Source organism: Pseudophryne corroboree, chromosome 8 (assembly GCF_028390025.1).
Source record: "Pseudophryne corroboree isolate aPseCor3 chromosome 8, aPseCor3.hap2, whole genome shotgun sequence".
NCBI lineage: Eukaryota > Metazoa > Chordata > Amphibia > Anura > Myobatrachidae > Pseudophryne > Pseudophryne corroboree.
In genome coordinates, this window is record NC_086451.1 from 468,532,475 (window position 1) to 468,547,474 (window position 15,000).

Sequence of the window (15,000 nt, forward strand, 5' to 3'; positions counted from 1 at the left end):
GTCATCTGCCGCAACGTCCCCTCCACCGCCATATTGCTCCACAGGGTCACATGGCTTGGTGCAATCTGAGGTGCTGCGCGTCACCAAAGAGGATTTTACTCTGCTCTGCGGCTGTTTTGATCTTTAGGGAGTTCAGCAGAGAGAGACCCCCACAATGTGTAAGTCATACTTGCCTACTCTCCCGGAATGGCCGGGAGGCTCCCGAAAATCTGGTGACCCTCCCGGCCCCCCGGAAGAGCAGGAAAGTCTCCCAATTTCAGGGGTCCCCCCTGCCCAGCCGCCCACTTAGCGAGTAAAGTGGGCGATCCAGGCAGGCGATGACGCGATTCTTGTTGAATCGCGTCATCATAGCCACGCCCCCTGCTGTATAATGCCAGTAATTGCGGCATTACACAGTGGGGGCGTGGCTTACATGACACAATCACGCAGCCACGCCCCTGTCCCACCTCCGCCATGCCCCCGTTCCACCTCTGGCCCGCCCCCCTCTGCACGGCACGTCGCAGCCCGCCCCCCTGCTGAGCCGATCTGGCTGCTCTCTCCCGGAGAGAGCATCTAAAAAGTCGGCAAGTATGGTGTAAGTCTTCCCTGTATTTCAGGAGTAGATAAGTGTGCACACCCCACGCTCCTCTTCTGCTCACACATTTCCCCGTTTATCTTTTTTTATTTTTTATTTCATAATTTAAATGATTGACTAATTCAGGTAATAGGTTAAACTATTACACACACATCCATCATACAGTATATCCCTCCCAGTCCACGCCTTTCCCCTAGTACTGTATGTAAGCTCTTACAAGCAGGATGCTCCTCCATTTAGTTCCTCCCTAGCTCACTAGATGAGTCTAATTCAGACCTGATCGCTCGCCAGGGTTTTTTTGAAGCGCTGCGATCAGATAGTCGCCGCCTATAGTGGAGTGTATTTTCACTTTGCAAGTGTGCGAACGCATGTGCATCCGAGCGCTACAAAAAAGTTTATGCAGTTTCTGAGTAGCCCAGGACTTACTCAGCCGCTGCAATCACTTCAGCCTGTCCGGGTCCGGAACTGACGTCAGACACCCGCCCTGCAAACGCTTGGACACGCCTGCGTTTTTCCAACCACTCCCTGAAAACGGTCAGTTGACACCCACAAACGCCTTCTTCCTGTCAATCTCATTGCGATCGCCTGTGCGAATGGATTCTTCGTAAAACCCATCGCACACAACGATCCGCTTTGTACCCGTACGACGCACCTGCGCATTGCGGTGCATACGCATGCGCAGTTCTGATCTGATCGCAGCGCAGCAAAAAACCTAGCGTGCAATCAGGTCGGAATTAGGCCCCATGTCACCAATGTTTGTTTCCCTGTCTCCATCTTCCCTTCACTGGCTCTGGCTCTGTCTGCTCGCCCATACGATGGGTCCAGGACCACGGAACAATGATTTGACTCCCTCCTACAACCGGCCACGTGTTCCCGGTATTTGTCCTACCCAGACTGTGCTGTGATGCTAATGCTATGTACTAATGCTATGAGCCATTAGTGTATCTGGAATGGGTGCAGGTTGTACGGTGCACACGGTGGATCCAGGGGTGCTCACACCTTGCACCCATAAAGAAATCTCTGGGAAAAATGGCCATCTTCTCAGTGATTTGTGCCTGCGCAATGGAGAAGTGTTTGAGAACGCAGCACGGACGCCATGGACCCGGAGACCTGCACATGCAGCACAAAAGCCAGAGACTACTGCACTGCCAGAGAGGAGGGGGCCACAGGGGACCTCTGCAATGCTCTCCCAGTCTGTATGCTATTTAGGCTCTGTTACTGATTTCTAGGTTTACACTGCACAGCGCTGCGTACACTGTGGGGTACCTTATAAACACAAGATAAAGATATTTATAATCAACGATATATATATATATATATATATATATATATATATATATATATATATATATATATAAACTTTTTCCCCCCCAGGAATTTAATCTACACAACATTTTTGCACCTAAACAAATTCTGTGGAGAATATAATAATAATAATAATAATAATAATAATAATAATAATAATAATAATATTTATTTTACAATACTACCAGTCAGGAAGCATGCAGAATACTATGTCTGTGTGGTATTCCCTGCAGCAGGTCCCGAGTGTGTCTCTTGTAGTCTGGCTGTAGTCTCTGGCGCCATCACGTGGTGAGATGACGGAACAGCAGCCTCCACTCGCTGAGCTGTGGGCGCTGGAAGCCGTTCTGTGAGTGCGACAGTACTGGCAGGAGAGGAAGCGCAGCGCTTTACGGCACGTGTTACACACGTGTAGGGAAGCCGGTGAGGAGTGGAGTGGATACTCGGAGAGTCCGGTGAGTGAGGGCTCAGGGTGCAGGGGCATCATACTCATCCTGTTTCAGTTGCTGTGGAACTAGAGGTCGCAGCATACACGGTCAGCCTATTATAGGTTCTCTGGAGTTCATGCTGGGACTTGTAGTGGTGTCACTGAGAGACAGAGGGGGATACGTGTGTGTGGGGTGCCACTAAGAGACAGAGGAGAATGGGGGGAGCCACTGAGAGACAGAGGAGAATGGGAGGTGTCACTGAGAGACAGAGGAGAATGGGAGGTGTCACTGAGAGACAGAGGAGAATGGGAGATGTCACTGAGAGACAGAGGAGAATGGGGGGAGCCACTGAGAGACAGAGGAGAATGGGAGGTGTCACTGAGAGACAGGGGAATGTGGAGGTGTCACTGAGAGACAGAGGAGAATGAGAGGTGTCACTGAGAGACAGAGGAGAATGAGAGGTGTCACTGAGAGACAGAGGGGGATATGGGGAGTTACTGAGAGACAGAGGAGAATGGGAGGTGTCACTGAGAGACAGAGGAGAATGAGAGGTGTCACTGAGAGACAGAGGAGAATGAGAGGTGTCACTGAGAGACAGGGGGATATGGGGAGTTACTGAGAGACAGGAGAATGGGAGGTGTCACTGAGAGACATAGGGGGATGTGGAGGAGTCACTGAGAGACAGAGGAGAATGGGAGGTGTCACTGAGAAACAGAGGAGAATGGGAGGAGTCACTGAGAGACAGAGGAGAATGGGAGGTGTCACTGAGAGACAGAGGGGAATGTGGAGAAGTCACTGAGAGAAGAGAGGGGGATGTGGGGAGTCACTGAGAGACAGGAGAATGGGAGGTGTCACTGAGAGACAGAGGGGAATGTGGGGAGTCACTGAGAGACAGGAGAATGGGAGGTGTCACTGAGAGACAGAGGGGAATGTGGAGGAGTCACTGTGAAATGGGAATGGGAGGTGTCACTGAGAGACAGAGGGGAATGTGGAGGAGTCACTGTGAAATGGGAATGGGAGGTGTCACTGAGAGACAGATGGGAATTTTTAGGTGTCACTGAGAGACAGGGGAATGTGGCGGTGTCACTGAGAGAGGGAAATGGGAGGTGTCACTGAGAGACATAGGGGGATGTGGGGAGTCACTGAGAGACAGAGGGGAATGTGGAGGTGTCACTAAGAGACAGAGGGGAATGTGGAGGTGTCACTGAGAGACAGGGAAATGTGGAGTAGTCACTGAGAGACAGGGGAATGTGGAGAGTCACTGAGAGACAGTGGGGAATGTGAGGGTGGGCACTGAGAGACAGGGGATGTGGGGAGTCGCTGAGAGACAGAGGGGAATGTGGAGGTGTCACTGAGAGACAGGGGAATGTGGGGGAGTCACTGAGAGACAGAGGGGAATGTGGAGGTGTCACTGAGAGACAGAGGGGAATGTGGAGGTGTCACTGAGAGACAGGGGAATGTGGAGGTGTCACTGAGAGACAGAGGGGAATGTGGAGGTGTCACTGAGAGACAGAGGGGAATGTGGAGGTGTCACTGAGAGACAGAGGGGAATGTCGGGGAGTCACTGAGAGACAGATGGGGATGTGGGGAGTCACTGAGAGACAGACGGGGATGTGGGGAGTCACTGAGAGACCAAGGGGAATGTGGGGGGGTGTCTCTGAGAGACGGGGGATGTGGGGAGTCACTGAGAGACAGAGGAGAATGTGGAGGTGTCACTGAGAGACAGAGGGGAGTGTGGAGGAGTCACTGAGATGTGGAGGTGTCACTGAGAGAAAGGGGAATGGGGGGGTGGTCACTGAGAGACAGGAGAATGTGGGGCATCACTGAGATACAGAGCAGAATGGGAGGTGTCACTGAGAGACGGGGTAATGTGTGTGGGTGTCACACCCACTGTCAGGGGAATGTGGGGGAGTCACTGAGAGACAGTGGGGAAGTCAATGAGAGACAGAGGGGAATGTGGGGAGTCACTGAGAGAAAGAGGGGAATGTGGGGGAGTCACTGAGAGACAGAGGGAAATAGGCGTGCATCACTGAGAGACAGTGGTGAATGGGGGGGGGCGTAACTGAGAGACAGTGGTGAATGGGGGTGTCATTGAGAGAGGGGAATGTGAGGGAGTCACAGGGAGAGCGGAATGGGAGGTTTCGCTGAGACAGATCGAAATGGGAGGTGTCGCTGAGAGACAGATCGGAATGGGAGGTGTCGCTGAGAGAGTAGAATGAGGGTGTCACTGAGAGACTGGAATGTGGGGGGAGTCACGGAGAGCGAAATGGGAGGTGTCACTGAGAGACAGAGCGGAATGTAAGGTGTCGATGAGAGACAGAGGGGAATGGGAGGTGTCGCTGAGAGACAGAGCTGAATTGCAGTTGTCACTGAGAGAATTGAATGAGGGTGTCACTGAGAGACGGAAGGGAATGTGTGGGAGTCACAGAGAGACAGACGGGGATGTGGGGAGTCACTGAGAGACAAAGGGTACTGTGGGGGTGAGTCACTGAGAGATGTGGAGGTGTCACTGAGAGAAAGAGGGGAATGTGGAGGTGTCACAGAGAGGGGAATGTGGGGGAGTCACTGAGAGACAGGAGAATGTGGGGAGTCACTGAGATACAGAGCAGAATGGGAGGTGTCACTGAGAGACAGAGGAATGTGTGTGTGTGGGTGTCACTGTCGGGGATGTGGGGGTATGACACAGAGAGGGGAATGTGGGGGAGTCACTGAGAGGCAGAGGGGAATGTGGGGGAGTCACTGAGAGGCAGAGGGGAATGTGGGGGAGTCACTGAGAGACAGGGAAATATGAGGGAGTCACTGAGAGACAGAGGGAAATATGCGTGCGTCAATGAGAGACAGTGGTGAATGGAGGTGTAACTGAGAGACAGTGGTGAATGGGGGTGTCACTGAGAGAGGGGAATGTGGAGCAGTCCTAAGAGGCAGAGGGAAGTGTGTGTGGGAAAGGGAGGGAGGGCAGGTACTATTTACCCAGGCCTGAGTGGGACCAAGTCCCCATCCTCCCCTTACCTGGCGGCAGCAGCACTTGCAGCTCTTCTCCTCAGCCCAGCACTCGCTGCTGGGTGCAGTGTGACCAGGGAGACACAAATAAATATGTCATTATCCTTCCAGCCTGAACTTGATGTGAGATTCTTCTTCCATTTCTTGGGGTCACTGAGAGAGGGAAATGTGTGTGTGTGTGTGTGTGTGTGTGTGTGTGTGTAGGGGAGTCACTGAGAGACAGAGGAGAATGTGTGTGGGTGGGAGTCACTGAGAGACAGGAGAATGTGTATCGGGAAGTCACTGAGAGACAGGAGAATGTGTGTGGGTGGGAGTCACTGAGAGACAGGAAAATGTGTATCGGGAAGTCACTGAGAGACAGGAGAATATGTGTGGATGGGAGTCACTGAGAGACAGGAGAATGTGTGTGGGAGTCACTGAGAGACAGGAGAATGTGTGTGGATGGGAGTCACTGAGAGACAGGAGAATATGTGTGGTTGGGAGTCACTGAGAGACAGGAGATTGTGTATCGGGAAGTCACTGAGAGACAGGAGAATATGTGTGGATGGGAGTCACTGAGAGATAGGAGATTGTGTATCGGGAAGTCACTGAGAGACAGGAGAATGTGTGTGGTTGGGAGTCACTGAGAGACAGGAGATTGTGTATTGGGAAGTCACTGAGAGACAGAGGAGAATGTGTGTGGTTGGGAGTCACTGAGAGACAGGAGAATGTGTGTGGTTGGGAGTCACTGAGAGATAGGCGATTGTGTATCGGGAAGTCACTGAGAGACAGGAGAATATGTATGGATGGGAGTCACTGAGAGACAGGAGAATGTGTATGGAGAAGTTGCTGAGAGAGAGAGGGGAATGTGTGTGGGTGGGAGTCACTGAGAGACAGGAGAATGTTTATGGGGAAGTCACTGAGAGACAGGAGAATGTGTATGGGGAAGTCACTGAGAGACAGAGGGGAATGTGTGTGGGTGGGAGTCACTGAGAGACAGGAGAATGTGTATGGGGAAGTCACTGAGAGACAGGAGAATATGTGTGGGTGGGAGTCACTGAGAGACAGGAGAATGTGTGTGGGTTTGAGTCACTGAGAGACAGGAGAATGTGTATGGGGAAGTCACTGAGAGACAGGAGAATATGTGTGGGTTTGAGTCACTGTGAGACAGGAGAATGTGTATGGGGAAGTCACTGAGAGACAGATGGGAATGTGTGTGGGTGGGAGTCACTGAAAGACAGGAGAATGTTTATGGGGAAGTCACTGAGAGACAGAGGGGAATGTGTGTGGGTGGGAGTCACTGAGAGACAGGAGAATGTGCATGGGGAAGTTACTGAGAGACAGGGAAATGTGTGGGGGAGTCACTCAGAGACAGAGGGGAACGTGTTTGTGTGTGGTGTCACTGAGAGACAGAGGGGAATGTGTGTATGTGGGGGGTCACTGAGAGATGGAGGGAAGTGTGTGTGTGTGTGTGTGTGTGTGTGTGTGTGTGTGTGTGAAGGGGGGGGTCACTGAGAAATGGAGGGGAATGTGTGTGTGTGTGGGGGTCACTGAGAGATGGAGGGGAATGTGTGTGGGGGCTCACTGAGATACAGAGGGGAATGTGTGTTTGGGGGGTCACTGAGAGACAGAGGGAATGTGTATGTGTGTGGGGGGATCACTGAGAAATGGAGGGAAATGTGTGTGTGTGTGTGAAGGGGGGGGGGTCACTGAGAGATGGAGGGGAATGTGTGTGTGTGTGGGGGTCACTGAGAGATGGAGGGGAATGTGTGTGGGGGCTCACTGAGATACAGAGGGGAATGTGTGTTTGGGGGGTCACTGAGAGACAGAGGGAATGTGTATGTGTGTGGGGGGATCACTGAGAGATGGAAGGGAATGTGTGTGGGGGCTCACTGAGATACAGAGGGGAATGTGTGTTTGGGGGGTCACTGAGAGACAGAGGGAATGTGTATGTGTGTGGGGGGTCACTGAGAGATGGAGGGAAGTGTGTGTGTGTGTGTGTGTGTGTGTGTGTGTGTGTGTGAAGGGGGGGGGTCACTGAGAGATGGAGGGGAATGTGTGTGTGTGTGGGGGTCACTGAGAGATGGAGGGGAATGTGTGTGGGGGCTCACTGAGATACAGAGGGGAATGTGTGTTTGGGGGGTCACTGAGAGACAGAGGGAATGTGTATGTGTGTGGGGGGATCACTGAGAGATGGAGGGGAATGTGTGTGGGGGCTCACTGAGATACAGAGGGGAATGTGTGTTTGGGGGGTCACTGAGAGACAGAGGGAATGTGTATGTGTGTGGGGGGATCACTGAGAGATGGAGGGGAATGTGTGTTTGGGGGGGTCACTGAGAGACAGGGGAATGTGTGTGTGTGTGTGGGGGGGGGTTGTCACTGAGAGATGAAGGGGAATGTGGGTCACTGAGAGACGGGAATGTGTGTGTCTGGGGGGGTGTTGTCACTGAGATATGGAGGGGAATGTGGGTGAGTGGGAGTTACTGAGAGACATGCGTGTAAGGTAAGAGCAATATGGGGGTTGTTCCTAAAGAATGTAGACGTATGTAGGGGAGGGGGTCACAGACAGACCAAGATGAACGTGTGGCAGAGCACTGATTTATTGACAGATATGTGGGGAATATCACTGTCCGATAGAAATTGCTTGGGTGGGGGATCTGACCCTTGTTGACAGTAAATGGATAGTGCGTCTCACACTGACGGACAGTAAATGGGAAGTGGGTCTCAGACTGACGGACAGGAAATGGGAAGCGGGATCTAAGACTGATGGACAGTAAATGGGAAGTGGGTCTCACACTGACGGACAGGAAATGGGAAGCTGGATCTAAGACTGATGGACAGTAAATGGGAAGTGGGTCTCAGACTGACGGACAGGAAATGGGAAGCTGGATCTAAGACTGATGGACAGTAAATGGGAAGTGGGTCTCAGACTGACGGACAGGAAATGGTAAAGCGGGGTCTCTGACTGACAGGTGTGAGCATTTTGAATTCTATTGTGTCTGTTTTTCCAGCAGCCGCCGCCTCCTCCTGACCCTGAGACAAGATGGATGACGAGGGAGAGATCTTTGTTGCAGAGCCCGCAGTGAGCGGCAGTGACAATGAGGTAGGGGCTGTGTACATGTATAGTGAGAATAGAAGTGCTGTCACCCTGATGTTACTGGCAGCCTTTAGCCGTTGCCAGCAATTAGCTGCGATAATGGACTTTTTGCGCAAAACTGACTTTTCCTGCGAATCACCATTACAGCCTATTCAATTATCCGGGAAAATTTATCGGTGATCATTTTTTCACAGATTTCATTTCACCTACTCTGAGCAGGTTAAAATCCCTATACTAAGGTAAAAATGTTTGGATGTGGTACAGAACCCCTGGGACGGTATCCGGACTATAGGTTGACACCCATTGGTCGACAGTGGGTAGGTCGACACTAGAAATAGGTCGACACCGCCATTAGGTCGACATGAACAAGGTCGACATGAGTGTTTTTTTGGGCTTTTTGGACTTTTTCATACTTTACGATCCACGTGGACTATGATTGGGAACGGTAACCTATGCCGACCGCAGGGGTAGCGGAGCGAGCACCCTGCCCGCAGCATGGCGAGCCAAGCGAACCATGCAAGGGGACGCAGTGCACTAATTGGGGTTCCCGGTCCCTTGACGGAGAAAACAACACCCAAAAAAACATAAAAACTCATGTCGACCTTTTTTCATGTCGACCTAATGGCTGTGTCGACCTACCCACTGTCGACCAATGGGTGTCGACCTAATTGGTGTCGATCTTGAGTCCCATACCCCCTGGGACACTCCCCTTGATGACTAATCAGGCACATTTGAAGTTTTTAATTCTTTTTAGTTGGCAAATAATGACATGTCATTTTTGGGGTGAAAAAGTACAAAGTGATGGAAATTGGGGTACAAGGTATGGGAAAGGTATATTGGGGTGCTTTAGGAGTGGGACAGGTGTTTTTAGGCTTGCAGGTGGGAGTAATCGGTCTGTTTCCAGTTTTTTTTTTAAAAGTACCCTAAAATGACCCAAATACATACTTATACCCATTTTCATGTACACAAAATCTAATGAGAGCATTTATTTTGCACAAAATACTAAACTTGCTTTCTATAATTTTTTTTTATTTTTTCAGAAATGCATATAACAACCATTTCACACAATTTAAATCCCCCAAAACTCTTTAATGTGATCGCAAACACACTTCTCTTCTGTTATCCTCTGTTAGTTTAGCATTTTTTGGGGTACAGGCTGATTTCCCCATTTTCACCCACACTTTTCACTGCAATTTTTTTTACGTGAAACCCGTTTGGAATTGAATAGGTAGAAAAATGGGAGCGCACATACCCATGAAAAGCCATTTTCATGGTAATTTTCGTTCGAATGCCGCGCGAAAAATTGCTGCAAATTTACGGCTAATTGAATACCCCCTCTTAGCATCTCTCGAAGGGGAATCCTTGTAGCTGCTATATGTGCACACTACTAACTCCATAGATCACTGCTGTCCCCCCCAGTCTGTATACAGAAGACATATTACCTCTCCGCTCCTCTGCGGTATACTTAGGACAATGTCCTGGTGGGATGTAGTGCAGGTCACTGAGAGATGACCAGCCTTTCCCCCATTCAGCCAGTTCTTACAATGGCTGCGTCTGGGTCTTGCACGAAGTGGTATATGTGCGGGCAGCTGTAGAAGCCAAATTTACCACCTTATGCTAATTTGCTGATGACGAAGTAAATAAACTTCGAAACGTTGATCCACTATCCTGCTGGCTGCAGTATTTGTATTTAGCCGAGTGCCACCACTACGTATCCGTGATGTCGTTCTCTTTCCTCAGGAGGACAGTGACAACGAGGAGAAGCACCAGCAGCTACTGGATACCATCTCCTCACTGGACGGAAAGAAGAGAAGGTCTGTCCTAAATTCTCAGTTCTTACCATTTGTGGCTCTTCCTTTCTTTAGCAGCACTTTCCGTCCTGCCGTCTGTCTTTAATTTGTCCTATCCCCTCTCCTAGGCGGAAGTTGGCAGAGAGGTCCGAGGCCAGTGTCCATGTGTCCGAGTTTGGCATCAGCTCCGAAGGTTGGGTCAATTTTTTTTTATTCTTCCTGTTTTTCACAACCATGTTTTCGCTATCGTCAGGATTTGTTTGTTGCCCCGGGTTACGGCACAGCTCAGATGCGCTTTCCCTGTTGGACACAATTGCGTGGGCTTTGCGTTGTTTCTCTGAGCAGCACACAAACATCTCTTGTCATTATATAAAGTCATGACTGAAAAGCTCACGCAGGAATAGCAGTGGGAGGCTGTATGTAAATCGATACTTTTAATTCATTTGAATGGGTAAACTCTGTTTAAAGCCAAAAACAAGCCATTGACTGTAAAATGTCCCAATTTCTTTATAATTCAAGATTCCACCCGTGCAATTTTTCATGCTTTTCTTGCACGGCGTTGTGTCTGATCGCAGGGTTTATGTTGGTAAGTCCAGGTATTTATAAGTGGATCCCAGGCTGGAAATTGGGCTGACTTTAAGATTCTGCTTCACTCAGGTGCCGGTGAGAAGATCAATCTCTCTGACCTCATCGTACCCATTAAGAAGACGGCCTCGCTCTCTGCGGTGAAGAAGCAGTTGAACAAGCTGAAAGAGAAGAAAAGCGTGGAGCTGCCTCTCAGCAAGGAGGAGGCACAGAAGGTGTGTGGAGCGTCTGATGAGTGACTGGTATTATTCCCGGGATGTATCCTAGGGTAACGCGCCGATAGTGGTGGATATATTAGTGTGTGAGCCGGAAGTAGTCACCCGTGCCCAGGAACGTCTTCTCGTCAGATGACCGTCTGTACTATAATGCCGTCTTATACTTATTCCAACAGATACAGAGAATCGTGTCTTACAAGAGCACCTCGGAAGAGGTGGCAAAATGGGACCACATCGTAAAGCAGAACCGGAGGGCGGAGCAACTGTTCTTTCCGCTCAACGACGAGGCACTTAAGCCTGCTCCCATCGGGGAGATGGTGACGGGGTGGAGTAAAGTGAGTATCGGCGTCAATGCCATGGTGCTAATTGCGGCTTTGTGATATCGGCCAATTAGACGCCTGTTTCATTAGGCACAATGGGCGGTGTGCGTTCCTTGCTGTTTCTCAGCGGCGTAATAGAATATCTGTACGTTATTTATGATGTCATTAGTGCCACGGACCTGAAGCTGTGTGCGCCCTGATACGCAAGTCTTCCTGCTGTTATTGTAACGTTGCCTCTGCAGTTTGTATCTGTCTGAGGATTGTGTGTTTTTGTGCCCCTGTCCATTTGTGCAGGTGATGTAACCTTTCCATATACAGCTAGTCACAGACCCAGACATTGCCCCTCCCAATCCTCACCTCTGACCTCATGCTGCACCCATACACACAGGCCACCAATGGGTGTGTGAGGCGTGGGACTATATAACTCCACCTATGGGAGTGTGAGGGGTGGGGTTAAAGAATGCCACCTGTGAGAGGTGAGGCTATAGAATGCCACCAATGAGAGTGTGAGAGGTGGGGCTACAAAAACTCTCCAATGGGAAGAATGATTGCTTATACAAAAGCATTTCTTGTACTGAAATAACATTATCACTACCATGATTCCTACAGATTTATATGTTACAGAGCTTTATACATTTGAAATAACAAAGATGCTTATACGAGGAACACGGTTACATCTTGTAGAGTGTAAGAAGTGGCCCTATCAGCTTCTCGTGGGGATTGCTGGGACATATTGTTCCACAGAGGATAGCCACGCGTTGCCTGTGGGCACGTGCAGCCCCCGTATCTCACGGTTTATAGATTGCACATTCTGTGTATAGCAGCAGAGCAGGCATTGCTATCAGGGTCACACTGACCAGCAGACTGACTTCTGTAACGTGTACCATTGGTGGAGGTTACATTGTCCCTATTGTGATAAGTGTGCCTGTAAATGTTTATGCCTCTGCGTCTTCCTGTCGCTGTGCAGGCCGCCACGCCGCTGGAGATGGAGATATTTAGCATCCTCCATAAAAACAAACAGCCGATAACGGATCCACTACTGACCCCCGTGGAAGAGGCGTCACTGAAGGCGATGAGCCTGGAGGAGGTGAGACAGCGCTAGCCCTCTGGCTGATAGAGCACATCTAAACATAAGTAAAATGCAACAGTATATGCAGGCGCTATCAGGGCCGGTTATCTTTAGGGTCAGGTATATGGTGGGGACATAGTTTATGATTGGCAGCCGCCAGCGCTGGTTTTCCCTATAACATTGACTATAAATAATGTGGATTGGCCCTGGATCACCAATCCAAGGCCCCCCTGCAAGTGTCCTGAGGCGCCCCATGGTGCACGGCACACAGTGTGAGATCCACGGGTCTAGTGTGTACCCAGCGTAATGATTGCAGCTGGTCTGTGGGTTACAGCTCCCAGCAGCTCTCCTGCAAAATAATGCAACAATGTCATGTGACGGGAGGGTGCGCAGGAGGGGTTGGTACAGTGTGACTGGAGGGTGCGCAGGAGGGTCGGTACAGTGTGACGGGAGGGTGCGCAGGAGGGGTTGGTACAGTGTGACTGGAGGGTGCGCAGGAGGGGTCGGTACAGTGTGACGGGAGGGTGCGCAGGAGGGGTCGGTACAGTGTGACTGGAGGGTGCGCAGGAGGGGTCGGTACAGTGTGACGGGAGGGTGCGCAGGAGGGGTCGGTACAGTGTGACTGGAGGGTGCGCAGGAGGGGTCGGTACAGTGACTGGAGGGTGCGCAGGAGGGGTCGGTACAGTGACTGGAGGGTGCGCAGGAGGGGTCGGTACAGTGACTGGAGGGTGCGTAGGAGGGGTCGGTATAGTGTGACTGGAGGGTGCGCAGGAGGGGTCGGTGCAGTGTGACGGGAGGGTGCGCAGGAGGGGTCGGTACAGTGTGACTGGAGGGTGCGCAGGAGGGGTCGGTACAGTGTGACGGGAGGGTGCGCAGGAGGGGTCGGTACAGTGTGACGGGAGGGTGCGTAGGAGGGGTCGGTACAGTGTGACGGGAGGGTGCGCAGGAGGGGTCGGTACAGTGTGACGGGAGGGTGCGCAGGAGGGGTCGGTACAGTGTGACTGGAGGGTGCGCAGGAGGGGTCGGTACAGTGACTGGAGGGTGCGCAGGAGGGGTCGGTACAGTGACTGGAGGGTGCGTAGGAGGGGTCGGTACAGTGTGACTGGAGGGTGCGCAGGAGGGGTCGGTACAGTGACTGGAGGGTGCGCAGGAGGGGTCGGTACAGTGACGGGAGGGTGCGTAGGAGGGGTCGGTACAGTGTGACTGGAGGGTGCGCAGGAGGGGTCGGTGCAGTGTGACGGGAGGGTGCGCAGGAGGGGTCGGTACAGTGTGACTGGAGGGTGCGCAGGAGGGGTCGGTACAGTGTGACTGGAGGGTGCGCAGGAGGGGTCGGTACAGTGTGACTGGAGGGTGCGCAGGAGGGGTCGGTACAGTGTGACTGGAGGGTGCGCAGGAGGGGTCGGTGCAGTGTGACGGGAGGGTGTGCAGGAGGGGTCGGTACAGTGTGACTGGAGGGTGCGCAGGAGGGGTCGGTACAGTGACTGGAGGGTGCGCAGGAGGGGTCGGTACAGTGACTGGAGGGTGCGCAGGAGGGGTCGGTACAGTGACTGGAGGGTGCGCAGGAGGGGTCGGTACAGTGACTGGAGGGTGCGTAGGAGGGGTCGGTACAGTGTGACTGGAGGGTGCGCAGGAGGGGTCGGTGCAGTGTGACGGGAGGGTGCGCAGGAGGGGTCGGTACAGTGTGACTGGAGGGTGCGCAGGAGGGGTCGGTACAGTGTGACGGGAGGGTGCGTAGGAGGGGTCGGTACAGTGTGACGGGAGGGTGCGCAGGAGGGGTCGGTACAGTGTGACGGGAGGGTGCGCAGGAGGGGTCGGTACAGTGTGACTGGAGGGTGCGCAGGAGGGGTCGGTACAGTGACTGGAGGGTGCGCAGGAGGGGTCGGTACAGTGACTGGAGGGTGCGTAGGAGGGGTCGGTACAGTGTGACGGGAGGGTGCGCAGGAGGGGTTGGTACAGTGTGACTGGAGGGTGTGCAGGAGGGGTCGGTGCAGTGTGACGGGAGGGTGCGCAGGAGGGGTCGGTACAGTGTGACTGGAGGGTGCGCAGGAGAGGTCGGTACAGTGTGACGGGAGGGTGCGTAGGAGGGGTCGGTACAGTGTGACGGGAGGGTGCGCAGGAGGGGTCGGTACAGTGTGACGGGAGGGTGCGCAGGAGGGGTCTGTACAGTGACTGGAGGGTGCGCAGGAGGGGTCGGTACAGTGACGGGAGGGTGCGCAGGAGAGGTCGGTACAGTGTGACGGGAGGGTGCGCAGGAGGGATCGGTACAGTGTGACTGGAGGGTGCGCAGGAGGGGTCGGTACAGTGACTGGAGGGTGCGCAGGAGGGGTCGGTACAGTGACTGGAGGGTGCGCAGGAGGGGTCGGTACAGTGACTGGAGGGTGCGCAGGAGGGGTCGGTACAGTGTGACGGGAGGGTGCGCAGGAGGGGTCGGTACAGTGACTGGAGGGTGCGCAGGAGGGGTCGGTACAGTGACGGGAGGGTGCGCAGGAGGGGTCGGTACAGTGTGACGGGAGGGTGCGCAGGAGGGGTCGGTACAGTGTGACTGGAGGGTGCGCAGGAGGGATCGGTACAGTGTGACGGGAGGGTGCGTAGGAGGGGTCGGTACAGTGTGACGGGAGGGTGCGTAGGAGGGGTCGGTACA

The 15,000-nt window shown here is 52.7% G+C and overlaps 1 protein-coding gene across 2 annotated transcripts in view; it reads left to right on the top strand.

The window, feature by feature from the left end:
* Window positions 1-2,170: 2,170 nt before the first annotated feature.
* UTP14A (UTP14A small subunit processome component) overlaps window positions 2,171-15,000 on the top strand; it is a 109,423-nt gene continuing 96,593 nt past the window's right edge. The window contains exons 1-7 of one of the 2 annotated variants that reach the window (XM_063938375.1): window positions 2,171-2,331; window positions 8,298-8,386; window positions 10,121-10,194; window positions 10,299-10,363; window positions 10,828-10,970; window positions 11,147-11,305; window positions 12,258-12,377. In XM_063938375.1, coding sequence (XP_063794445.1) covers window positions 8,327-8,386; window positions 10,121-10,194; window positions 10,299-10,363; window positions 10,828-10,970; window positions 11,147-11,305; window positions 12,258-12,377 — 621 coding nt within the window. In that variant the 5' untranslated portion in view covers window positions 2,171-2,331; window positions 8,298-8,326. Of the gene's footprint in view, window positions 2,332-8,294; window positions 8,387-10,120; window positions 10,195-10,298; window positions 10,364-10,827; window positions 10,971-11,146; window positions 11,306-12,257; window positions 12,378-15,000 lie in introns of both variants that reach the window. The other variant, XM_063938374.1, reaches the window with a different exon arrangement.